Source organism: Paramisgurnus dabryanus, chromosome 18 (assembly GCF_030506205.2).
Source record: "Paramisgurnus dabryanus chromosome 18, PD_genome_1.1, whole genome shotgun sequence".
NCBI lineage: Eukaryota > Metazoa > Chordata > Actinopteri > Cypriniformes > Cobitidae > Paramisgurnus > Paramisgurnus dabryanus.
In genome coordinates, this window is record NC_133354.1 from 24457269 (window position 1) to 24485254 (window position 27986).

The 27986-nt window shown below is 38.3% G+C and overlaps 1 protein-coding gene across 1 annotated transcript; it reads right to left on the bottom strand.

The window, feature by feature from the left end:
- pafah1b1b (platelet-activating factor acetylhydrolase 1b, regulatory subunit 1b) lies at window positions 1-27892 on the bottom strand. Its single transcript, XM_065287421.1, has 11 exons — window positions 27731-27892; window positions 16417-16667; window positions 11466-11550; window positions 11158-11232; window positions 10847-11053; window positions 7977-8145; window positions 6669-6771; window positions 6186-6414; window positions 5697-5798; window positions 1869-2025; window positions 1-1662 (listed from the first exon to the last, which is right to left on the bottom strand). The coding sequence occupies exons 2-11, from the start codon at window positions 16446-16448 to the stop codon at window positions 1589-1591; spliced, it is 1233 nt and encodes a 410-aa protein (XP_065143493.1). The 5' UTR covers window positions 16449-16667; window positions 27731-27892; the 3' UTR covers window positions 1-1588.
- Window positions 27893-27986: the final 94 nt, after the last annotated feature.

Genomic DNA, 27986 nt, shown 5'->3' on the forward strand with positions numbered 1-27986 from the left:
TTTGTATTTACAGATATTTTATTATTATTTAATTATGCTGCAAACAATGACATCAAGATATACTGATGGACAAATATTTATTTACGTGAGCGCACGAGTGCGTGTCAACAGTGAGACCACAAAAAGCAGAATGAAGTCCTCGATATTGGGGATTCTCAGTACATTAACAAGGCAGAAAAGGCGGACAGCTGGAGCCAGAGCCCCCACACACACACACACACGCACGCACGCACGTAGCTTTGAAATGGCAGTGGTTGTGCATACATGACTCTACTGTTAAAGTACAGCACGCTGCAGACCAGCAAGCACAGCAAACTACTCATCACAGATGTAGTCTTAAAAGTTGCTAATTGTTGCCTTAGTATGGCAGCCAGAACGTCTTCACCACACCTTCCAACATGGCAAACACATACATAACTTAGAGTTAGTTATTGCACGTTGATCTATCACACAGGTGCCCAGAATAGTGACTTTGTGTTTATTCCACAATGCAACGACCTCCCTTATTCGACTAGATGAGCATAAAGTTTGCCGGGGAGTACTTCAAAAGGCGACGTCTCCTGAACTCCTCGCAAACGTGAGCGAGAGCAGACAGACGATGGTGCAGACAAGCAGCAGAATGATAAAGCATGGATGCTCAATGTAGAGCGTGTTGCATAATGAATAGTAACCTATTAGGAAGCAAACTCTCCTTTGGGCTTGCAGAACGGGGATGGTTAAAGTGAAACTGTGAAGTGGTGTTTTGATGTCCCTAAAGTTGTATTTAATGCGCAAATATACACAAGCGATTTCATTCAGAACCACGAGTAACGTGGCTCTCGACCTGCCCCTTTCTGTCAGTAAATTAATTTTGTCAAAGCCCTCCAAAAGCACAAAATCTGTGGTAATGGAGGGTGTGTCAGAGTTTATTTTCTGTACAATAATAAAGAAAATGTAAATCTTGCGTAAAACTGTAACTCCTGCATGGACACGTGCATTTTACGTCACTGTAAAAGTGTTATGTCTTCTCTTAATAAGTGTTTCGATCCTCCTTGTCTAATGGGATGTCAAATGTGGTAAACGTTTCAAAACTGTCTGGCTAATATAAAATGACATGGATGGCGTGCCCAAAATATGAACTACATGAATGCTTACAGCAACGGGGAGAACCAGGCGAGCACCCCAGTATCTCTCGTAAAAAGAAATGAAAATTAAACGAATAGTTTTGAGTGCCCTGTATTCCCCAAACAGCATCATTCTGCCTTCTGTTCATAAACGCTTGAGGCCCGAGCATCACCTGTGCTCTACGTCCCTATGATACTTTTAGATGATGAGAAGCAAAAAATTTACAGTATACAAGTTTTGGATTCATGCAAGAATACCTGTTTTACTTTTTACTTGTTTCATTTTTTCTCCTTGTGTGAGTGTCTTGTGTAACATTTAATAAGCTCAAACTACATCCAGAGTAATTTACATAAAAGGACAATAGTTATTTAGAAGAGAGCTGGATGAGGTGGTAACCATAGTAATGACTGCATCCTGAACAACAGGTGTGGGAGTGGCCGAAGTGGTGGCGTAGGGGAGAGGGAAAGGTCGGATCCTATGTCGATCAGCGACATTCCCACACTTTCACCGTTTGATCTACACTTCCCGTCACCACGTAAGGAGACGTCTTATGGAAATCTGTGGAGGAAAGGTAGGGAGAGAAGCACATACATAAGGCAAAAATGTTAAAAACAAGATGTGACCTCTGGTCTAACAACAATAGTTTTCTCAAAAGGCCAAACATTCATTGGAAATAAATGAAAGCTCACTATGAGTCACTATTTCAATGAGTCACAGACATTTTCCCATAAAAGCATCCAGGAATAAATAATGACTTGGCTTACCCAGAGAGGTAACAAAGTGTTCGTGGGCACTCAGGGTCTTCATGCAGCGCTTGTTCTTATAATCCCATATACGAAGTGTTTTATCATCAGCACAGCTCACTATGAACTTCCCACCTGGATGGAACAACACTCCACGCACCCAGTTATCATGACCAACCTGAGAAGAAAAACAACCAAAAGTTCAATGATAAATAAGTGGGTTACAGAATTTCAATTACAGAAGGTTCCACTAGGTGGCAACGCATAGTGGCAAAGGTGTGGTAAGGCATATTTGGAAAGTGACTCTTTCATTCAACACATCCCAGTGAGTAGTGAAAACACAAATACAAACACAGAGCAGTGGGCAGCCTTCACTGCAGCGGGGAGCAATTGTGGGAAATGTGTCTTGCTCAAAAGTATTTTGGGTGCCATTCAACAACCATGTCCATCTATTTTTCTGTCTCACTTGTACATGATGTTTTATTGATTTTACTTGATATTGCTTGTGTGGCAATGATAAGATTTCTGATACATGTAAGGAATAATTGACAACAGCCAATAAATGATTTGATTTTTATGCTCACTTTGCGGCAGGAGTGTGCATTATTTTCGTATAATTGAATAACTGGAGTAGGGTTGTTGCGGTGACCGAATTTTCCCACCGGTTAATCAGGGTGTGGCTTATAAATGCACATGCAGGCGTGTGCATTTTACTTTCACTTTAAAATTAGAGGCAATTGTTTAAATCAGGGTTCCCACAGCTTAGTTAACTTCAAATCCAAGGACCTTTCAAGGACTTTCCAATACCCACAAATTCAAGGACTAAATGTGGGGACACATTTCAAATGAGTGCAAGGTTACATTGTGTTACCTTTTAAGATATATTGTTACAGTTCCCTTTAGAGGGAACTCACGCTGCATCACTTTGGGGACGCCTCCAGGGGTAAGTGTGTCTGAATGTGTATATCAAATTCAACCAATGGTGAGGCTTAACGACAAAGACAGGGTGACGCGGGAGCCAGGAAGTATATCACTATCTGAAATATCATTTCGGCGTTACAGGGACGCAGAAAGTATGGCAAGGGAGACGCAGCGTCTCGTTCCCTTCTCAGGGAACAACAGTTACCTAACATACGTAACCCAAGACGTTTTCATGTGTCAAACACAACTATGCAAAAAAGCATTTTGGTATGAATCAACATTCACATACAGAAGATATAAGAGCATTTAAAGTGAACAGTTTAGCACGTGTGCTTAAAAAGTCTAGTATTTTTATAATATTATCCTACACTACACAGAAAATAATATGGATTTTTTTCTTTCATAAAATAGATTCAAGCACTTTTAATGACCTGTATCTATGTATGCATATTTTCAAAAACTTCCCAGGGCCTTGACCCCCCCAGATTTACAAACTTTCAAGGACCCGTGGGAACCCTTTTAAATGCAGCATTTGCGTACGCTGTGTTAAATCGCTTATGTGCTGCTTGAATAAAGGGTTTATTATTATTCTTAATAAAAAACAAAACAACAAAACGATCTGACTTATATTAAACGTTCTATATGTAAATTATAACAAAAACGAGTAAGCACGCGGCTTCTGCTATCATCTGGTCAGTCAGCTCGCCTCGCACACTAGTAATAAATGAAATCTGACACCTGTTGCTCTGTGACGTGATGCCCATACAGCTCAGCGGAATTCACACATTCATTTGTTAGTGTTTGCTTTCTCTAACAAAACCAAATTATTTAATTACAAAAAAAATCAAAACGACGGTGGAAGACGGTGACACAGTTGGCAAGTGATCTAACCGGAGAGAGGCTGAAGCACCAGTAATCACCTGTAATACCGAATATAGCAACAATCTAGACTATCGAGTCAATTATTCAGCTTATACCACGGTAAATGGTGGTTATTTTAAGACATTTAACAGGTTAAGTGTGCGTTTTACAGAAAAATAATCAACACCCATGGAACATTTCATCCAATCAGAATAAAGCATTCAACAGTCCTGAGGTATAAATAATAGGGCTGTCAATCGATTAAAATATTTCATCTGGATTAATCTCATGATGTCATCGCAGATCTTATCTGTTCTATATTTACTAGGGGTGTCCTCGACTAAGGATTTACATATTCGAATCAGAATTGTCGAATCTTTCCATAGTCGACCGATAGTCAAATCATCTATGTTTGTGGGTTGGGAGGGGGCCAGACCAGGTACAAATTGGTAACTTTTATTTTCTTTCACAAGCAGCACACATAAACCACTTTTCTGATAAAGTGACCAAAACTGTCTTTCAAGTAATAAACGAAGACAAAACTGACGATGCATTTATATATATATTTTTAAGGTCAAATGTAAGGCAACATTTGTTTAATTATTCCTCATAACATTTTACAGCCACGATCTACAGAACATCACACAAAAATACATTTTGATAACTAAACCTAAAAAAATAACAAAGGTGAATAACTCCAGCTACAATTAAGTATTTTTATTTAATTTGGAGATAGCGCGTCAAAGCAGTCATGACCAAAAAAAAAACGGACAAATGAGAAATGACTGATGAATTTGTGATTGTGACTGTAAATGATAAAAACTAATCTTTATATACAATTCATTAAACGTTAATTTATAACAAGAAAAACACTGAAATTAATGATTTTATAGACACTATGCGTTATTATTTAGCACAGAAATACCTGCTTGCTTGCTTTGACTTTGATCATCTCTGTATTCACTTTAGATACAGAAAGACCGGATGATATTATTTATTTCAGGAATCTCTTTGCTATCATTTGAAAGTGAACACCGACCCACCATAATATTAAATCACAAGAAAGACATTCGTGTCAGGCAGAAATAGGTTCGGTGCAGATACTAGTTTCCGTTTTATCACCGAAATAAAATAAAAACGGCTTACCTGTTTTGACAAGATAACCACTATGTTTTAAATACATTTTAAAAACTTATACTCGTCGAAAAACATCCGTTTTTTAATGTTTAGTTTGATGAACTCCTAAATATGAGACGCAGAGCACCTAGCCCGTTCGGCTAAATTGCATGCGCAAGCATGGCCAGCACGCAACAGCGCAACATCCATACAACGAAAAGCTATCCAAAATTTACATACTTAAATTAGATCAGAATTTACGTTTATAATAAATAATTTTTTGTAAAATAAAATAAGGTCAGAAGTTACAAAGTGCAGAACAAATATGCAAAATGCCTCAAGTGCACGGAAACAAAACACAAGCCAAATAGTTAAATCAGATAACCCAAAGTGATTTATAAATAAAATAAAATATAGAAATTATTAAAAGAACGAAAGTCATAGTTTAATTTGCCAGCTTTGTCTTTTAAATGTCGAAACAAAGAGGCAAGGCTTTATTAAGATAGAGACCTCTTATGGACGTGAAGCCCGGTCACAGGGGTTGTTGGATTTATTAACGCATTTTAAAAATATTTATTGAAAGCTGCTACTTCACATATTATTTGCAGCATTATCATAATATGCAGTATATTAATATATTGTGAGAAAGCTGTTATATGTAAAATCAGATAATGTGTGCACCCATATACAGTACGGCCAAAATTGAATGATCCTCATTTCATAACACATCTGCGACGATTCGACTGTGAGACTGGTAGTCGAATCAGGCTTCTCCTATCGATGCATCGAATCTTCGACTATTCGGGGTCACCCCTAATATTTACATTCATTTAAAACTAAGTTTTTAATACTCTAATCAACATGGGCATGCACAAGTGGATGCTTCATGCAAATGTATGTTTATTATTAGTGATGTGTATATATAAATCAGACTGTTGTAGCTCTACTCACCAGTGTCATAAGGCACATGCCAGTACTTATGTCCCACATTTTAATGGTCTTGTCTCTGGATCCGGACAACAAGAATGGGCCAGGCTTTCCACTTTTCTTGTTCTGCAAAGGAATATTAAACATGCAATCATTAACAACAACATATGAAACCTTTCAAAAACATCACAATCATGCAGATAAAGTGGAAAAGCGTAAAAAATAGTCCAGCCTTAAAGTTATAGTTTACCCAAAATTGAAAATTCTGTAGTAAGAAAAATAAATACTAACATTTCTCAAAATATCTTTATTTGTGTTCATCAGAACAAAGAAATGTATACGTAGGTTTGTCACAAAAATGGCGGTGAGTAAATGATACAGAATTTTCATTTTTGGGTAAACTATCGCTTTAATTGTTAAGCTTAATGGTATAAATTTGCAATACAAAAGTTGCAATACAATTTCAAATTTAAGCAGGATGAGTCCCAATACTGCCCTCTCTATATCTCTCACCTCAGAGCCAGTGGCCTCAGATATGGTGGGGTGTGCGCTCTCAGGAGCCCAGGAGATGCACTCCACCACATGTTCGTGCTCCCGCAGCTCCGCCTTGCACTCCTTGGTTGCCACCACCCACACACGCACCGTCTGGTCATTGGAGCAGCTGGCCAACAGCGTCCCATCCTGATTGGGCCGGACCATACGCACCCACTCCCTGTGACCCGTGAACGTCTTCACACAGTAACTGAATATAGAGACGTATATATTAATCACGATACAGCATGGGTTACACATAAATGCTACATTTTATCCCCTAATCAAATATGATTTATTATAACACGAACAGTAACCTCTCCTTGAGGTTTTACCAAAAACTACACGACACTAAGAGCTAGACATGTGACTCGTTGAAATCCAGTTGTGTTCTCTTGGAAAATATTTAGCCCACAATCACCCCACTATGTTCGACTCAAAACAATGATGTTCAGTGTTACTCACCCAGTGGCCACCTCCCACATTTTCATGGTCTTATCCCTGGAGGCAGACACTATGTGATCACCGTTGGGCATGATGGCAACTGACGACACATTGTGATCGTGTCCTAAGGGCATGAATTTTTTTTTATTAATATTATTATTTTTAACATCTATTATTTTGCAGTACATAAACATGTTTTGACAGCATACATAGCCAGCATTCACAACAGGAGTACCCCATGTATGCCAGACACTTAAAGGTGACATAGAATGATTGAACGGGGTATTTATTCTTGTTCTGTGATGTGACATGTAGACAACATTTTTTTTTGTTTGGGTCTGTAATGCCTTAGAAGCTTCCTAAAAACCTCTCTCAGATAGCTCTATTAGGGGTGGGGATTTTAAACAAGTGGTTTTGCACCTATTTGGCTCCCCCTACTGGCTTAACTTGCAATCTCATTACTGATTGGCTGACTTTGCTGCCACTCAAAAAATGTAGCCAATTATTTTAAAGTGGAGGGGCAGTGAGATGCCTGTGATGTCATAAGCATCAGTTTTTCAGATTGGGCCGTTTTCTGGCTGACATTTCTAAAAGAGGAATTTCTATGAGACTGAGATGTTTAGCATGTCTAGCACTTTTTGTATGTTTGTGAATGCGGGTAGACTACCATTATTCAACAAAGACAAGGTAAAAATGGTTTTTCATTCTCTGTCCCCTTTAACAACTCTTCTTTTTAAACAAAATTATTTTTTAACTAGTTTTTTAAAATACTATTTTTTCCTTGTGTGCTGGCTTACGATCATGAAAATTCAGTGCAGTGTGTTTTTAAATGGTGGAGTTAAAACTTTACTATGGTAAAAGAATAATAAATATATATTAATATGTTTGCATACATTAATATATTTACTTTCTGTTTAAAATATATTTGACTAATAAAATAATAAACTAGCATTATACAACAACCCTCCTACTCAAGACTACGATAAAAATCTATTTAAATCTTCAAACTAACTCATTTGAATCTGAAGTGACTAAGGCTAGCCCTGATTATAGCATATGATTAAAGAGGGTCTCTTATTAGAGTGGGAGATTAAAGCCGTCCGCTCTGTTAATCCTGACCCAAACAAACCTTTACCCCCCCTCCAGCCCCCCGAGGCCAACAGGTCCTGACACTCAGAAAAAGAGAGGATTTTAAGTCCCACTAATACAGATCACGATAAGCTTCAAGTCCATGTTGGAAGTGGCTGCGGTAGATTGTGGGTTAAAGGCCGATTTGTACAGCAAAACAGTAGCTATTATTTAGTAGTATCATATGGTGTCAAAGGTTACCATGCATGGTCCTGATGCACTCAAATCCCTGGAAGTCCCAGAGTTTGATAGTCATGTCCGCAGAGCAGGATGCCAGCAGCTTTCCAGTCTGGTCAAAGGAGATGTCCTGTACAGAGTCAGTGTGACCCTTCAGTGTACGCTCAAAGTCTCCGGCCTCGTAATCCCAAACCTGCAGGATGACACAGTGGGACAGACTTAAAGACTTGATTGAAGCATTTAGATGTTTTTTTAAATGAGAGCACAACAATTTTTTCTGATTCATCTACCACAGTGGCCATTTCTAAAGCAGTAAACATATCAAAAAGTTTAGCTTTCTCTGTTTGTGCAAAAAAGGTAGATGTTTATAGTCAGGGTCTAGGAAAGAGGCGATTAGTCTGTCCGGATGTGCGCGTGTCTCTGTGCATCTTCCGAACAATACAAGCATGGACACAAATGTAGTTCAATGATTTCTCATACAAATGATTTCTTTACCAGACCGCCAGGGCGGCAATAGTTTACGTCATTTACAGGCCATTCACAAATTAGGAATAGAAAAGTGGCAAACTGTCTGTATGCATGTGTCGACACGCACCGTGCATTAACAAATATTTATTAACAGATAATATTATATCAGTCATAAATTCTTACCTTCAGTTAACGCTAAACAGTTTAAATGCCGTTTAATAACAATAAGCTTAATCTACACAGCTATGTGATCCATGACTAGTCAATACAGACTATTAATCTATAAAACCGATAAGAATTTTTTTATTTAACTTAATAAAATCAATAATGAGATTTGCTGTCAATCAATTTCATTATCGACTACTTTGTCTGTAACGTTAACGTTGTAGTCCGCACCACCGTTGGACAGTGTGGCCACGCGTCCGCTTTACACACTTACAATTAAAGTCAGATGATGTTTCCTCATACAGCGTGAACTGCATGTTTATCAACAACTTATTCTTACCGCACAACCAGCTTGGTTAAAAGCAAGGCAGCGTTGCCATGTCCTCTGCCTTTCCAACCCGTTTCTGCAGGTTGATTTTTTTGGGCGTTTAGAGATGGAAGAATTTGGGTTATTATTTGTTGGTATTTGGGCTGTAAAAATCATTGGGATGCTTTTGGACAAATTTTGAAATGGCAATTGGGCTGGTTTTGTTACTCGGATTTGGCAACCCTGACAAGGACAATGATGGAAGCAAAAGCGCAAACGAATGCTAGTTTATAAAGGTTTAATTTCCTTTAATACAAGTGAATTTGTATGTGTTTAATTGTTGTTTGGTTTTCATAAAAATAGTAATGAACCACAAACTAAGCATCTGTTTTAAAGTAAGGGGTTTAAAATTTCCTCCGCACATCCCTGGAGACTCAATTCGTTTTGCTTATTTATATTTTGACATTTTAAGATGTTTTATTATGTCTGAGCCGATGGTGTAGTGGGAAGCGCTCTGACATGTGGTGCTTTCGCACTTTCGGCGACCCGAGTTCGATTCCAGGCTCGGGGTCATTTGCCGATCCCATACCCCTCTCTCATCCCTGTACTTTCCTGCCCTCTCCTAAAAAAAGTCACTGTTAAAGGAACAGTATATGTAGGATTGTGGCCAAAACTGGTACTGCAATCACAAAACGTGTGGCTAAAACTGGTACTGCAATCACACAGCTGGTGGCCAATATACCAAACGACAACATAAACATCAGTTGAGGGCTGCAACTCCACTTTTTAAATGACAATATCCTGGCCGGACCGCTGTTGTGAGTGATATAAATATTTGAAATGAAAATGATTTATTAATGTCTAGTGACATTTCAGGACCATTTAATGATTAATTGATATAAATTTCTTACATACTGTTCCTTTAAATAGGCAAAAACTGGCCAAAAAAATATAACAAAAAAAAGAGATGTTTTATTATTTAAAAGCTGCACAAACTTTTTATTTAAGGCTTTAAATATCAAAAATATTATATTAGTAAAACTTTGTAATACTGTTTGGCTTTTGCACTTTTAAACATGAATACTTCTACACATTAATACCCTCATTTATTTCCTTATTAGCTAGAGGTAAAAAATCTAATTGAGCAAATATTGCTTTAAACCGATTAGTCAATTATTAGAAAAAAATATATAATATCAATAATCGCCCGATTAATTGATTTTGAAAATCATCAATAGTTTCAGCCCTAGGCAGCAGTAAAAATAACAGTTTGGTTCTTTTTTAAAACCCAACATAGCGAGTTTACTTGAAAAGTTTACTTTGAAGGAGTTGAAATACCATGAAATAGTCACATCTCAATAATTAACATCAAAATAACATATAGCAGAAAGACCTCTAAGGTTAAATCATTGCGTACTGCAGCAAGGCAAACAAAAGACAGTCAGGTAAAAATCTGACACTTTGATTAAAACATGAGCTATGATATTTCTTTGAAATCAATATGCCGCTCTCACACCAGATAAAGGCACAGAAATGCATAAAGACGGATAAAACATCAGGCAGAGAGAGTTTGTAAGTGCCCTGCCTAATGTCCAGAGATCTGCTCACTGTGCTGTTGCCCTGGGCAACCACAGCATCATCATTTCTCCATGGAGATCATCAGTGACTCAGCAGAAAGAAATAAGAGCAGATGGATTTGAAAACCAAAATTTAGCACAGCATCCTTGATCCATGAAGTGCTAAATATAATGCAAATGTCTTTTTATGGGTAGTTCACCCAAAAATGACAATTCTGTCGTCACTCAAAACTCATGTTGTTATAAACAAGACGAAAAATGAGGATGAAAAAATGATTGACAGATTTGAACTATCCCTTTAAGTCCATTTTCCCAGCCTATCAGCCGTTAATACACCCGAAACACAAAATATCAGAACAAGCAAACACCCAACACACCTTGATGGTGGCATCTTCTGAAGCAGAGACCATAAGACTGAACACAGGGTGAAAGATGACACGTGTAACAGGGCTTCTGTGGCCACTGAGGGAGTATTTTTCAGGAGGGCGTGGGATCCATTCTTTGGGGTCTCTTTTTTGACCAACAGGGCCTCCTAAAGTGATTTCCTCCTTGGCTTCATTTAGCTTTGACTCCAACTCCATTACCTAACAACATTAGGGTTAGATATTGAAAAGACCATTACAACATGTCCTAGATCTCGCCATTGAAAAGAAGACCAGAGACGTTGTTCTTTAGCAATCATACACACCTTCTTTTGTAATCTGATGACCGAGGTCCATTTCTTTTCCAAAAGGCCTGCGTACTTCTTATCCAACTCCTCATTCTGAAAACATTAAAAGCGAGAATGGGAACACGGCTTGCGTACTAAAATCACCAAATGGGGCAAAAATTACCAGCCAGCATGGGCAAGTGATAGGATGTTTATATAAAATGGATAGTAAGTGATGGGTGCCATTTGAAATGCATACTTACAATTGTATCTTGTTTAAAATGAATAATTATTTCTGAATAGCAGTTTGTCTTTTCTAAAAGCTTAGTGTAAAAAATAATCTTTACCATATCCAACTCTGCTTCCTTCTTAAATACAGAATATGCCTCTTCATAGCCATTGGAGCGCAGATAATCAGCTATAGCTCGATTTCTGGAAGACAAAGAGATGACGTAATAAGACAGAGATATGTAACCATGCTGTATCATCTCAGACTTCCTTTCTTAAAATGAGGTTCTTCAGTAGAGTGGGATATCTCAAATCACTTAAGATGTAATGCATGTACGGTAAGCGATCGAAGAGACTGGACTTATCACATTAGCAAAGAGCCATAGAAAAATCAATAAGTGGGAGGTCATATAACATTAGATCCATGCAAAACTTGTTAGGAACATCATTTGCCACATACACACTGCAAATGTTTGGGAGCGACAACCACATTAAAAGTGAGAATTAATGCCTCAATTATTGCTGTGTTTGTGAATAAAATACACATATTGCTGCTATTAAACAAGTATCTCAAAAGTGTTACGTGGATGAAAAGAAGTATATGTGACTAAACATGTACTGCTGTTCTCAACTTTATTAAACACCCATTGGGAGAGAAGCAGTGTTTTATTCATGTACTTTTAAACAGCATACTCTTTACTAGGGCTGGTCAATACTGACCAAATTTCATACCACTAATTTTGGGATGAATGGCGACATACCATAAATATCCCGGTAGGGCTGCACAATTCATTGAAAAACTAATCAGGAATTACAATTACGCTTGAAACAATTACATAATCACCAAAAACTTCAATTACAGGTGTCCATTTGTTTGGCCAACAAATAGAGAGGTGAATCAGAGATTTAAAAATGGTTAAGTTGACATCTCTTTTAACCGTTGGTATTTGATGTTTTACTAACAACATAATTACCATAATTATTTGTGTTTTACCTTATATTATTTAGTTTTGGATGTTTAGAATTTATCATGCATTTTTCATGCAGCTGCTTCACAGAAAGTTATAAAACACTTTAAAACTTCAATGTGAATAATCGGCAACTATGATTTTTTACAACATGCAAGCTGTTTGAAAAGCTTACGCCTGATCCAGTGTACATTTCTGGCAGAGCTTCTGCTGCAAGGAAGTAGGGTCATATCAGACCATACCGATATAGATACTATTGTCTCATCCCGTATTCCCGCTGGGGAAAAATACTGATATATTACTAAAACTCGATATACCGCTCAGTCCTACTCTTTAACTCTTTCCCCGCCATTGACGAGATATCTCGTCAATTAAGAGAAAACGCTTCCCCGCCAATGCTGCGCTGTTTGGGATTTGCCTTCGTTCTCTGTGTGCGCGCGCGTTTAAGTGCCCTCAATAGTACACACACGAGTGAGACGCAAACAAGCGAACGTAAAATCTTTCTGTTATTGACAGGGCACATATAAACAAAATTATCTCCAAAGTATTCTTTTTCTAATAAAAACATTTGTTTATGTCTTAAGTGTATGTATAGATTACAGTCATAAACCAGTCTCTGCTTATTTAAAGAGACACCTCAATTACTTAAGTCTAACAAAGAGACAAATAGCTCTAAAAATAATAATATATTTAATTTATACAATAAAGACAGTGTTATGACTCATTTAATTCGATTTCTGTACCTAATGTTAGCCCTTATTAATGTGCAGCTTTGTTCTTTTTTATAAATGTTTGTAATTTCTTTATTTGTTATTAGATTTTCCCCACCCCCTTTTTGCTGATCTGAAAAGTAATCCGATCCGTGCCTCAAAAACTGTAATGTGATCTGAACCGTGAGTTTTGTGATCTGTCACACACCCCTAGTAAAGTTAGTACACAGTGATAGCCATAAATGCATTTGTACTAATAATTGGCATAATAATTTATTTCGGTGTTTCGGTTTCGGTTTTTCGGCCTTGGTTTCCTCATTTTCTGTTTTCGGTTTCGGCCAAGAATTTTCATTTCGGTGCATCCCTAATTTAACTTAAAATATTTAATTTTGTACAAGAAAACAGCCCATATTAATAATTTATTAGTAGCCTATTGAAGTGTCTCGGGAGATCGTGCTCATTGTTACATACTATGTGGCTATACTGCACTGAAGCGCCAGATTAGGCTATAAACCCAGAATTCAGCGAACGCCAAGAACAGGAAAACGGGAACAAACACCCCGACCTAAACGCGGGATTTACATACACAAGCCATGTTTAAATTCTGATGTAGGGCTGTACAATGTGAGGAAAAGTTGCGATGTGTGGTGACATTGTATAATGTTGCGATGACGATGCGAGTTGCGATAAATATTTTATATTTTTTCATGTTTTAGGGGCCATTCACATGTCGCGCCTAAAAACGCTAGACACGTAGGTTATTGTCACATGATCTGCACGCTGCGCTTGTGTCATTCTGAAAAGTATTTTTTTTTTGAAAAGCCTGGAAAAACGAGCACATCGCACTGTGTGCGAGTCGCGACCGCGGCACTTCCAGAGAGCACATACTGCCCGCCTACATTTGAAGTAATGAACTTGAGCGCGCAATAGACGCAATATGTGAATCATCGCTTCATTTGGTTCCCTGATTGGCCTAATAGCATGAACGCGCAAACCATCCGTGCGTCCCAAACTGCCTACTTCCATACTACGAGAAGTAGTGCCTACTATATAGTATGGAAGTATGCGGTTTGGGACGCAGGGCATGTCTTAAGGACTAAACGTGATAGGTCAAACGTTTATTACATGCGTTTACCGTTTTCCCTTTATTCATCGTGTCAAGGCATTCTGTTGCGATGTGTTCACGATGTTGCGATGACGATGAAAATTCGATGTATCGTTCAGCCCTAGTTTCTGGCCAGAAATACCAACTTGTTTACTTTGTCTAGTTTTAATAAACTGCGGATGGAAGTGCTGGCTGCTCCCTGCGGTGCTGAAGACCCGCTCGGAGTACTGGTGGCACATATGCACAGATATTTACGTGCAACCTATTGGAAAGCGCGGAGGAGTCGTTGGGTACGTAAAATAACAAAATTATAGCTTTTAAGTACAAAATAGTATTTATGTAAAAATCTGTATTAAAATAAAAAAGTGCACAACTATTCTTAAGTGGAAGTAATAAAGTAAAGTAACAAATAATAATTATATAATAACGAATAATAATGAAAAATTAAAATTAAACTAAAATTAAAATACAAATTCAAATCCAGCCCTGCCATTTTTCATTTCAGAAGCAGGTTTCACTCGGATACACGTCAGCACATGGAAAAAGGCAATTGCTACGTCCATTTTATGGCGACTTTAACAGTCAGTTATTTGTACACATTAAGCCAAACTAATGTAAACTTGATTGTCCTTATTTATTTGTTTGGCCAGTCAAATATATAATTATTTTTTATGTGGAAATGATGGGAATGTGACAAACATTTTAAGTTCCAGTGTGTACATGTAGATCTTTATTTATTTACTCTTCACGCCAATCAAGGCTATATTCATGGCAAGAACTGGTTAATCCATACACAAGTTAATCCATGTGGGGGAGGCCAATTGGGCATCTCCAATTCACCTAACTTGCATGATTTTGGCCTGTGGGAGGAAACTGGGGTACCCGGAGTAAACCCATGCTTACACAGAGAGAACATGCAAACTCCATAGAAAGACTCCTATAAAGATGAAGACACCTATCCTATAAAACATAACCCTCATAGAAACTTAAAGCACCATAATGACTCAAAACAGAATGTATTTTACTTTTTAATGAGTAGAGTCTACAATGTCATCTTAAGTTTTTGTCGGATCTTATTATATTTCTAAGAACACTTTTAATTTTCTTAATCCACGGGTTCTCTTTCTTTGTTTCATTATGTAAAAGACTTCAGTACCCCTTAAGCAGATGGTGAATATTTCATAAGCCAACCAATGAGCTAAATTTAGCAAGTCCAAACCCTTGAGTCTAGTTTTAATAACAGTGACTTTCCTAAAGGAAACTGACTGAATGGAAACAAGCAGTCCAGTAACCAGACCTGAACAACTGCTACGTCATGAAGTTTTTATTTAAAGACATGGCAATGTGCACTTCTGTTATAATACTCAACCCTACTTTAATGTTTAAAGTACACAGATATATACTTTGGCTTTCTGCACAGGTAAACACTGGGTCGCTTTCAATACGGCAACAGCTTTACCTAAACGCATGTGTTTGGGAAACCAGTGACGCTATAACTGTGCAAAACTTATACACAGCACCTATAAAGCAATGGTGGGCACTGCTTTTTTCTGCGGTGATACTTCGGCTTTGTTTATCAGTAATTGAACAAAGCGCCGGTTGGTTGTTGTGATTTGTTCAACCCTCCCACACAATGTAATTGGACAGCCGAATGAGAAGTGACATTGACAAGGTGAGCGTTTCACCCAAAGTTAAATTTCTTTTAACTCAACGTGTGCTTCCATTGGAAACAATTGAAAACCTATGCCGGCCTAAACGTTTTGGTGTGCATGCTACCTTAAGCTTTGTCTACTTTAAGTAGTTTATAGGGTTGGGTACTGACCCCAGTTTTTAAGACCAGCGACCGAATTATGTCGGTACTACAAAGGACCAATTCACCTTAAATCAATCTGTGCCTAATTTCGGTACCTGACTGAGAATGCATCTAGGAGCTGGTAGAGCAAGCGAGAGACCCTGTGACGTGACCGCAAACAAACAGCAGCTTATTAGTTATCATTTTCACAGTTTAAATCTGAATATGGGGAAATCCACAGGTTTTCTGCAAATTCTAGATTATTCAGTGGCCACTTGTGCTACGTAAAGCATGAAGAATGCACATGGATGGTCACGCAATTACAAACCCTTCTTTCACTCCTCATTCATGATGCTTTATGAAATATTAAAGCTAACTAGCTGTCATAGGCAGCAGCCCGAGGCACAGGCAGTCGTGCTCTTTACAACACCACGTTTTCCACACTTGACCTATGACGCATGTTCTGGGTGCTTGTTTGTGTGAATGTGGACTTACAATTCATCTCGTTGCCTCTGTGACAGCACCATTTTGGCAAGAGGGTGGGGGTGCTGTCTCTGCCCCAAGTAGGGAGCTGGTGAACAGTCCCGAGCAGCTCCTCAGCAGGATGGATTGTGGGATGAGACACACGATCTCACACTTTCAGGCTAACCGACGTCACTGGAAGCACCTTTAGCTTGTGACTTTCTCTGCAGTGAGGCACCAGGTCAGACCCACTTGAACGATCAACAGTGTGATTCACTTGCCATCTAGAGAGAGAAGATGAAGAAGTCTTCATTAGTAAAAGAAACATGAAATCAGTTCATAAAAGAGTAAGGTGAAGTGGCAAAAACTCTGACCGAAGTCTACAATAGGCTCAAGTCACGTACCCAGACAATAAACATTCATAAATACTAGGGGTGGAGGGTATGACCAAAAAACGAGTCTTTATTTCCACAGTAACGGACCGGTATTCATGTTTTTCAGAAGCTATAGTGTGCATTGTATTTTTTATTTGTGCATACAGTTTATTAACTCTTTCCCCGCCATTGACGAGTTCTCGTCAATCTGCAATACCGCTATTATCCACCAGGTGGCGCTCTTCCGCAACTTATAAAAACCGGAAGTATTGCCCTAGGGCAAACAGCTGTATGTCCGTGCATGTTTTAAAGATTGCTCTGCATCTGATCTCTATCAAAAGTCCTTCACAAAAATTGAATTATCTCAGCTTTTTGCTCAAAATTTTGTGCTTTTGATGAAACCTACACATATTTGAGAGGTGATAAAAACACATGAAGGTATGATGAAACTGATTTTTTGTTTGAAAGCAGAGGGTCTGTTCTTTGATTTCATATATTGTATGTTTATATATTTAAAAAGGAGCATTTTCTGGAAGGCATTAAACTTTTGTGAAAATCATGAAAAATGCTGGCGGTGAAAGAGTTAAACATACACAATATGTAAAATGTACAGGTATAAATGTATATATACAAAAATATACAGGCAGGGTTAATACCTGTATATGAGAGACGGATCTCTAGATATGGATATTATAAATATGGCAGGTGCTACGAGGCGATGACCAGGGTTGGGTACCGAAAAAGTGCCTATATCTACCAGACCGAATCAGTACCCAGATTTCGGTGCCTCTTAAATGCTTGAACGATCAACTGAAATATTTTGCTCTCAGCAGCACTGCACATGATCACCATTTACATGATTGTGAAAGGTTTGTAACCCATCTAGGTTTCATTTTGTTGCAGTTTTATATTGATTAAGGAAAAACACAAACCAATCATTTGTTTTGAAAAATAGGATCTTTAGATTTTGTTATAAGGTGGGTAAAATGTTTTATGCTGTACTTTTACTACAGTGGTTTTGTGACTTTTTCCCCAAAGTATCGGTTTAGGCGTTGGAACCATATTAAAAGTATCGATTTGTCACCGGTATCGGGAAAAACCCAAACGATACCCATCCCTAGCAATGACCATGGAGTCTGTTTTAAGGTCATGGCGCTCCTTCCTTTCTATTAGACCTTAAGGGTTGTATCTCTTTCTGATCAAATATGTTTGTACCATAAGCAAATTAAGTTTCCTTATTTGGTGACGTAGCTCCTTGCACACTTCTCAAGAGACCCCTGCACAAAAGAGACCCACAGTGGATTCACTGGCGCTTATTATGAAATGACTTGTTTATTTGTCATGAGTGGATTATTTTACGTTTCTCCATCACACTCAGTCTAACATGCGCTAATGCAGAGTTAGCATGGTGCAAACTAAAATAGCTTGATGCAGGTGAAAAATATCTCATCTGGCCTTTAGCAAACAGACAATAAATCCTACCATGTGGCTCTGGATTTAACAGTTTATTTTTTTAACTAAATCATAAACACTATGAATTCTACAACACTTTTTAACGTTGCAAAGGAGATTTTGCAGTCATAATTCAAAACTGGCCTGTATGACCATATAACATTTCTTACAACTCTGGTAACTCTGACAGCCACATATGAGGTCAATACTGTGATAACAGGCATGGCACTTCAACTTTTTAAGAAAAGCAAGATGAATCTTTGTGAAATCATGAATTCAAAAATCACGAAGCAGGGCATTGTTTGCCCATACATTTTTTAAATTATTATTATAGCACCAGCATAATCTACATTACAGCAACACCTGGACTTGTGAGATTACCGTGCACTGCGTACTGTTCCTCACGAGAGAGAGATTGGCCAATCAGGTGGTTTGTCACTGATAATTGAGTAAATACATAAGTAATTAGGTAACCTTTGAACCGCCACCCAATGATATTATGTATCGGCAATCTTACATGTTGATGACAGATGGATCTGACTATAAGATCATCCAACACAAGCATACAGTCAAAAAATCTTTAACAAAGGCGAGAAATGTTTTTCCTTGATGGTGCATGACATCACCCCTCTGCAGCCATAACCTTTTATGGCTAAACCTATTAGCAGAACAGGACTGTTAAAGGGATAGTTCAGCCAAAATCAAAATTCTGTCACCCTTTTCTCACTCACATGATGTTACAAACCTGTATAATTTTTTTTTTCTGATAAACACGATGCTTCGTGTTATATAGATATTTAGATGATCGGAGCAAGCCTACTTAAAACTGTTCATTTTGCACTAAGACTATTCAAACTTTTTGAACTGATTTATTGTGTTTGTCACATGTGTTTCTCTGTGAAGTGGCTCAAGCAGACAAACTGAAAAACATAGTTTATTTGAGGTAATGTGTACCTTAATGTAATTCGTACCTTAATGTAATTCATAAAATTGGTATTAAATAAAGTATCATTCAGGAACCGGTAATTGTTTTTTTACGATGCCCAGAACTACTTGTGACTTAATTTCAATCGATTTCGTGACACCCTTAAGGGTGATTTATAGTCGTGCGTAGCTCCTACGGCGTAGGTTCTGCGTCGGTTTTCAATTATACTTGTGCGTCGCCGTCCGCGTCGACGTGCAAACACACGCGAAACCGCTGGTTAGCAGTAATCACGCGTGTATCTACAGTAGTAGCAGAAGTCGTCACAGAAGAAGAAGCTAAGCAAGTTAACCCACAAACGAAGAAGAAATAGCAACTTGTTGTGTATAATTTGAGAAGACCAGCAATGATGGAAGTAAATAAACAGCGACTTATGTTTCAGTTTGAGTTAAATCACTCCTCAACTTGGCTTATCTTTGTTTTCACCGTCTCAAACGGAAATACCTATGACGCAGTTTTTTTACCTGATGGGAGGGGTTCTGGTGGACCAATCACAGCGCTTACGGTCCGCGTAGAGCCGACGCGCTGTTAGAAATTTTGTGAGGTGCGCGTCAGGCTACGCAGAGCTACGCACAGGCTACGGATAGCCTAGGCCGTAGGACCTACGCACGAATATAAATCGCCCTTTATTATCAATTACCATGTTTTTGTTAACAAATATTTTGAAATGTCAAAAAGTACTGATGCAAACCAAATTAAAATTGATTTTACATGTAAGTGCACTTTTGTTTGCATAAACATCATATAAATAACAAACATTGGGGTCCTGAGGTAAATGTTTATCTAGTTCAGATACAACTAAACTGAGTAAATCAGATTTTCATATAAACACAAGACGAATCAGCAAGTCATCAATCTGCATATGTTGTGAGAAATCGGGTGTACTTTATGACCCAGGAGTAAAGCTACACGACACCTGCGCTCACAGCAATCTCGAAAGAAACGAGCTTTAAACTCCTCAGATTGCATCATTTAATTGAAAATGAATAGAAAAGATGGATCTGTCAAAAAAAAAATTAAGTTACCATGTGTCAGTATAACTAGATTTCCCTAAATGTGGATTTAAATTCCTAGTCATTGAAGCACTGTCATCACAAACACAAGGGAGCAGACATGAATGAATGTGTTTGTCTCATGTTATTGCTTATATTGGTCAAGGCTGGACAGGGATTTTCAAGCCATGACACTGGCACAGTTAGGGGCCAGTCACACCAAAAGCGTTTATTGCAGTTGCAGGCGCCTTTTTTGAATGATTTTCTATGGACAGGGAGCGTTTGCACGCTGTTTATGCGCGCCGAGCGCCTTGCGGTTTTTGCTGCTGGCCGCAGCATGCGCCTTTAAAGGAACGCTGAGAGCGGAGAAGCGCCCGACATCATTCACGTCTTTCCATTGTCCAATCGAATGAGGGGAGAGGCGGGCATTACGTTGTGGTGAGGGACGTTTACAGTTGCTTTGTAGAACCGGACTACACTCGCTCACTCTATCCTGCGTGTTTGTGCACCTCTCATCCTCAAACAAGGTCAGAGCAAGCGCCCTCTTTTTAAAGTTTCTGCAACAGCAAAAGAGCGCTCACGCTTGAATATTTGATTGACAAGAGTGCTGACTCGGTGGTTGCTTAGCAATATAAAAAGCCGCGTCACACTGCTCTTTTTAAAAAAAGGCAGTGCGTCGCGCTTTGCGTTTCGAAGCGTTTAAAGCGCAGTTGGTGTGATTATCCCCTTAGACGGTAATAAAAATTATGCTGTAATACTTTGCGTTGGACATTTTATGGTTAACTATTAAACTGGTAATCGTTATATCTCTAACAGGATGTTAGTAAAATTTTAAATTATTTGCACCAAAACATGTGGATGCTAATGGGATCTAATCACCACTCAGCTCAACTTGCACTGAAAGCGGATTTGGTGAGGCAGTGTCTAGACCAGGGGTCTCCAACCTTTCTGTAAGCAAGAGCTACCGCAATTAGGGATGCTCCGATCGATCGGCCGCCGATCGTAATCGGCTGATAACGGCATTAAATGACGCAATCGGCACTCGCTAAATTTGCCGATTTCAAGAGCCGATCTTTCTGTTTACTTTTGTCATCATAGCATTCCTGATGCGGCTGCAATTAGAGACCATTTCAGACAGTGCGAGCATTTTGTAACCCGTTGCTCATGTGTGACGTGCAGATTTGGATCTCTCTCTCTCTCCCTTTACAGAGATAGGCGTATTTTCTATGAGGACGCGCGCCGGTCCTAAGCGCGATGCGTCTTCACATCCCTATCAAACAGCGTATACACAACACATATCTATCGTGGACAATTGCATCCTCATCTCGAATGTTTATTACTTGCATTCGTTTTAAAGTTTTGAAGGTTTAAACTTCCATTTTCCTCACAGCTGCTCTTGTTTGCGGACACCCGCCGCACACATACACAGCAGCCTGTCATCAGTGCACGTGAAGAGAACGATCTCTCCCACGTCTTAAAGCTACAGTATCCTAATTCATCTCTCAATAAAATTACTCTCTGCTCATCAGTGAAAAACTGTTGTACTTCATACGAATGCGTGTATATTTAATTCATACAGTAAAGACTGTGAATTGTTTTATTTTAATTACTTTTAACAGACATAAACCTTTTTAAAGGCATATTACATTTCTCTTTGCAAGAAGAAATATTTGTTGTGCTTATTTTTTTGATTCTCTATTAAAACAATAATATACCTAATTTATAGTTAGTTTCATTTCTAAAATGGTGTAAACTCTGCTAGATTATAGATAAAAGATTCCCATTCCACTGCCATTCTGTGATCGGCGATCGGCCCCAAAAATGCTGATCGGAGCATCTCTAACCACAATTGAAAAAAAAACAATAATTTGGTTTATCATTGCTTACAATATTATATAAAAAAACCTAAGCAAAAAAAATAAAATAATAATGAATACATTTTAAAGTTGAGGATATTAGTAGATTGTGCTTTGGCGGGCAACTCACAGACTCTGTGCAGGCACCATGTTGGAGACCACTGGTCTAGACGTGGCCACTGATCGCTTCATATTGTTGTGGAGCTGAAAGCGTAATGATTTATTAAACAGACTTCGATGCAACCCATTTGGCACTTCAGTCAAGGTTAGCATGAAGTCAAATGTGACAAACAATCATTACGGAGTTTCACACTTTTTATAATGAAGCGGTAGCCAAGCCTTCATCTCTAGCATCACTTTTGCCTAAAATGGTCATCCAGAGATAGCAAATGCAGATGTGTCTGTATTAGTGGTTGACCGATAGTGGATTTTACCAATAACTAAGTTGGTCCCTGCTTGCTAATAAATTATTAATTGACAATAGTTTTTAAAATGAATACCAGGGTTTCCCGCAGCATATTTCAGTTAAGGCGGCCCGCCTTAGCTTGGAAACCCTACCGCCTTAACTAGGTCATCCAAAAACAAAACAAAAGGCCGTCAAGTGCATCTCGGAGAATAGCGCGTATGCGCATCACACCGCGAGCGGGGACGCGCGCCACACAGCCGAAATGAGAAAGACATGGTCCGGACCGTCACTGTCTGGAGGATAACTAGCCAGTTGATAAAACATCTCTGAGAATAGCGCAGACGCGCGTCACACCGCGAGCGTGCATGTGGGTCACACCACGAGCGTGCATGCACACCACACGGCCGAAATGAGATAAAGACTTGATCCGTCATGTCTGGAGGATAGCCAGTTGATAAAACGTGTGTCTGTGAGAACTGTAAGTGGACTTATGTTTTTGGTTTATTTAAGCCTGTTATTGTATACGTCTATAGTTCTTGCAATTTTAAAGTAAGTTAGCTGGTGATTTTGTTGTTTGAGCAACCTGTTAAGGTTTCACATATCTGTTGATTAGATATAATTGTTGAGCGCTCTTGCTCACTTTATTTATGTGCATTATTCACATGCTACAGTAGTTACACTCCTTTAAGATAATGTAATTAATAGAGGGAAATAATCAGTTTTGAAAATGTTTGAGCTATCTATCATCGTTCGCCAGACGTTCTACAACATCTGCTTCAGTTTAGTTTCACTTCATCATGCAGCTATTCCCGTTAGAGGTAAAACATTTAATTCATTAATAATCTAGTATGTGTTCATTTTCTGTCATAGTTTCTTCAAAATTACGTTTTATTTGAGTGTTTTAAAAAGAAATATTTTATTTATTTATTTTATTAAAATATTTTAATTTTCATCATGACACATTGATTACCACGCCCTCGGCCTGCCCACCCGCCCAACACTACCACCTTAACTAACACATTTTCTGCGGGAAACCCTGAATACTGAATAAAAAAACATGACAATCAAAGTAAAAAAGTGCTAAAACGTATTACAAAAGTAATAAAACAACAGTAATGAACCATGAAAATTTGCTAAATTAAATAAATGTGTAAATAAAAATATAGTAATTATATTAATAAGTATTAAAGTAAATACTTCTGTGAAATACTTCCACTGGTAAAATTCAAATTACATAAATGAATATTATATGTGTAGTATTGTGCTTTATTTGTTCAAAAGATGTATTGCTGTGATGATAAAAAAATGAAGTGAAATCAGATTAGTTGGATATGTTAACGTAGCCGACAGCTGCATATAGTTTGCTTTCTCTCGTTATTAAATCAAAATATGGATATAAGTAACCAGCTGGAAAAATGCAAAAACAAATGCAAATCGATTGTAATAATCATAACATTAAACAATTGGGTTGGATTTAGAGGTCGACTGATTTATCGGCCGGGCAGATAATTTGGCCATTTTTTGGCATATTTTTAAGAAATCAGTTTTGGCCGATTTTGCTGCAAAATTAGGCCGATTAATAGGTAGGCGCATCCGCCTGCAGCTTGCTGAGGCTGTGTGTGTAAGACTCTGCAGCCGTGCATTGTTCACAAACAGCTTTAGTAAACGATGGCGGGATTGTGGTATTTAAGCAGCCAGTACAACAGTGCGATGGGCTTATGTCACCGTCCATGCGGTCACAAAGATTGGGCTCATTTAATGTGCTTAACGAGTGATGATCTTTGTTTGCATGACAGAGTGAGCAGAGCCGCGCGCGCGCACGCTTTCTGTCTGTAAACTGTCTCTCTTCTGTGTCCCTCGCGCATATTACTCAAAACAAAACGGACACGGTGGCGAAAGGTTGGAAGACCAAATCATATCCAGCGAGGAAATGTTTTTGTGTTGTTACAGTAACACTTTGTTTACAGTTTTGCGCTGCTCGGCCTGGATTAGCACACAGCGCGTCTGATTCACGAACTGACTACTTTGAACCGATTCGTTTGAATAAACGGTTGAAAAAACAGATCTGTCCAACACTAAACTCACAAGACGTCACTGTCAGCACAATCAGTCACTCATAGCGCCTCAGAAATGAGAAAGTAAATGTGTTTAGTAAGATTTGCCCTAAATAACAGTCTCAACTAAATAACTTAGACGTTTACTATGTTAACTTTATGATGAATAAATAATTTATCAGGTCAACCAAAGAAGGATTTAATCCTACAAAGCAATAAAAGCCATGGTAAAAAAACTGATCAAAGATGATGACAGCAGTGTGTCAGGTAATATCTGTGTCTGATAAATGCATGGTGCAGAGGAGGTTTTAAAACTCTTCAGAAATACCTTTTTTATTACTTTTTTCAAAACTTTGACTCAAATAGTGACATTTTTTCATTCAAAATATCTGCTAATGATGAGGACATTTTGATTATTATGTACAAATAGAAAATCAGCCAAACATATCGGCCAAGAAAATCGGCCATCAGCTGCCCTGATTTCTAAATAACGCAATGAACGTCTACTATGGCAATAAATATCCTCATATAACTTAACATAACAGCATAAATGACATGAATGAACAGACGAGGAAGCATGATTGACATGCAAATTGTATTATTATTACCTGTTAAACATAAATATTACTGAAATAAACTCTGAGGTAAATGTGCCAAACTTGCTGTTAACCACACTTCAATAAATAAGCTCAAACCCAATAAAAAAAAACATTATCATCTCTCAAAACTTTATATGACAAAAATTATATTTAAAGCAACTGTATTACAATTATTCAAAGATGTACACATCATCCTATATATTACTCCCATTTATGAGCATGTTCATCTCTGGCCTCGCTCTGTTATGATTGACAGGCGTGCTTCCTCGTCTTTCAAACAGATGGTTATCATGGTTATGGTTATTGTGGTGAGAGTGAGACCATAGTAAATTTGTGGTTACTGTTGTTTTACTACAAATAAAACTAAAAAACTATGTTATAATAAAAATTAAACAATGGTAAAAATTAAGAGCATACTTTTTGTATATTGCATGTATGGTAAAACGCCTGCATTTTCGTGTCAATCCACGTTCATTTTCAAAGCTAAACATGCGCTATCACTTTAAATCAGCGCGTGCAGTTTGCAAGCAGTACAGCAAAAATAGACTCGGCATGATCGCAACACTGCTGTACCGCATCTGCAAAGCACCTCAGCTTGACCCGCGTCCCACCTCTTTACCCATTTTCGGCGTGTGATACACATTGACACGCGGCCAAGATGGCGACGGAAGGCACTGCCTATTATTGGCTTCAAAAAAGCTCTTCACAACCTATGGGTGAAGTCACGGACACTACGTCCATATTTTTACAGTCTATGGAGCTAACACACAAACACGTGATGCAAGCCAAGTACTGCACAAGCCCATGAACTGATCCCTGCTACGAATAAAGCCAAAAACTAAGCTAAGTCAAACCTTATCAAATTTACAATTGAAGTAGCCTAGAAATCTAGACGCACCCTAGCGGCCGCAAAATATATTTGCTGCCAGGGTTTAGTCTAGACACTCACAATACACTTAACAGCTCCAAAAACCAAAATTTGGTCAGGCCAATCACATCGTGTGTAGCGTCTGTGGGGCGGGCTTAACATGATGACGACAGAGCTGCAACGGTTCCTACTTGAAAACAAAGAATGGCTGCTGCTGCTGGCGAACAGCTTTCTTTTGAAGCGGCTTTGGCCGCGACTCTGGAGGACTTAGACTTATGTTTTTCTTTGAGAGAAGAGCAAATAACCCTACTGAAGTCCTTTTTAAGCAAGAAAGATGTGTTTGGAGTTTTGCCGACTGGTTACGGTAACTACGTCACCTTCTTCGTTGCTCTGATTGGTCATAGCGCTATCCTATTGCGTGCAGAGGCATTTTGAGGGACAACCTTATATCCCGCCCCTTGCATTGAGCCGTTTGTGTGAAGAGTTGCCAGACCTTACATATTGATGTAGGTCTGGGCTGGCTAACCAGGCTACAATTGAAGATCATATTGACCAAAATATAAAAGTTTCAAGAATCAAGTATTTCTATCTGAATATATAACCATTTATGTTGTGTATGTGTACTATTTATTTTACCATTATGTATTTAAGTTATTTTATTCCCAGTATGCATTTGAGTTATTCTATGTTTTACCACAAGCCTATCTAATATCAAATGAACATGTGCTATATACAATCCATATTTAAGATTTTTTTTATTTTATTACATTATATTTGGGCCATTTTTAAGAAATTAAACCTAAAATGTTTATACAATATGATGTCAATGTTTAAAATGGCCATTTCAAAACGATAAAGTGAAGAGAAATTGAATTACTTCAAAATTAAATATAAACGATGACGTCACATCGAATTACGTCAAACTGACGACAAGTTAGGCCATGTAGCCCTTGCAAGTAACCTAAAATGAATTAGGGCGGATAAATAATCTGTGCATGTTATGATTTTTGAGGTGGTGAATTTAGTCAATATTTATTAATGCCTGTTAAATATTAAGTGGCTGAGAGACCCTTAAAGAACTTCAGTTACTTCATGTGATCATCCCAAAAACATTTCATCTTGATCAGAGTCCAAACATGAGAGGCAGACAAGGTTTGTCAGCGCTGATCATGTTTGCAGACTAAAATTATGATCTTCTTTACGATTAATAAACATACAAAACAGCAAAATACCACACACGCTCTTTCTGACTAACTCAATAACAACCGGCATCATCGATATGATGAATTCCCGGCCTGACCCATCACAGGCACACCCAATTTCAAATATTACTGACAACATCCATTCACATGTTACTTTAAGGGCTTTACTTAGCCATATAAGTGTACAATTGGGGTTTTCAAAACAGAAGTACAACTGACACCAGATGTTATGACTTATTTAGTGAGTTTATAGCGAAGAGAATGCTAACATTGACTAGCTAACATATGGGTCAAACCATTTCAGGCCGCTGTCAGATTTCCGTGAATTATGAAATGTAAATTCATTAACTGAGAATTGAAAATGAGCATTGTTTTTTTTCAAATGCATAATGCTATTGATAGGGGTTACTTTTCATTGCTCTCAGATATTCCCACCCTTATTTTGCTCTAACGGCCTGTCCGCCATTTTGAGTCGGTGACTCCAGTTTCGCAGCCACATACACACTTTAACCGACTCACTTTCACTGTGTTACACCCAGCAACAAACACAAAATATTCTTACCTTTACGAATGAGGCTCTTCGCTTCTGACAAGTCACACAAGCAGGTAAAAAAAACTTAAAACGAATGAGATGTGTCTCTGCTGAAAGTCACTTCCGATTTTCCGGCTCAGTCAGCGCTGTTTCTCCTCCTTGATTTCTGTACCGCATAACCGTCTACTGGATGCGTACACGCGCACGGTGCTGTCGGGGACGCGCCCGCCTTGAAGAGTCACAGCGGTCGCGTACATCATAACCTTCAACCGACACTGCGGACGAG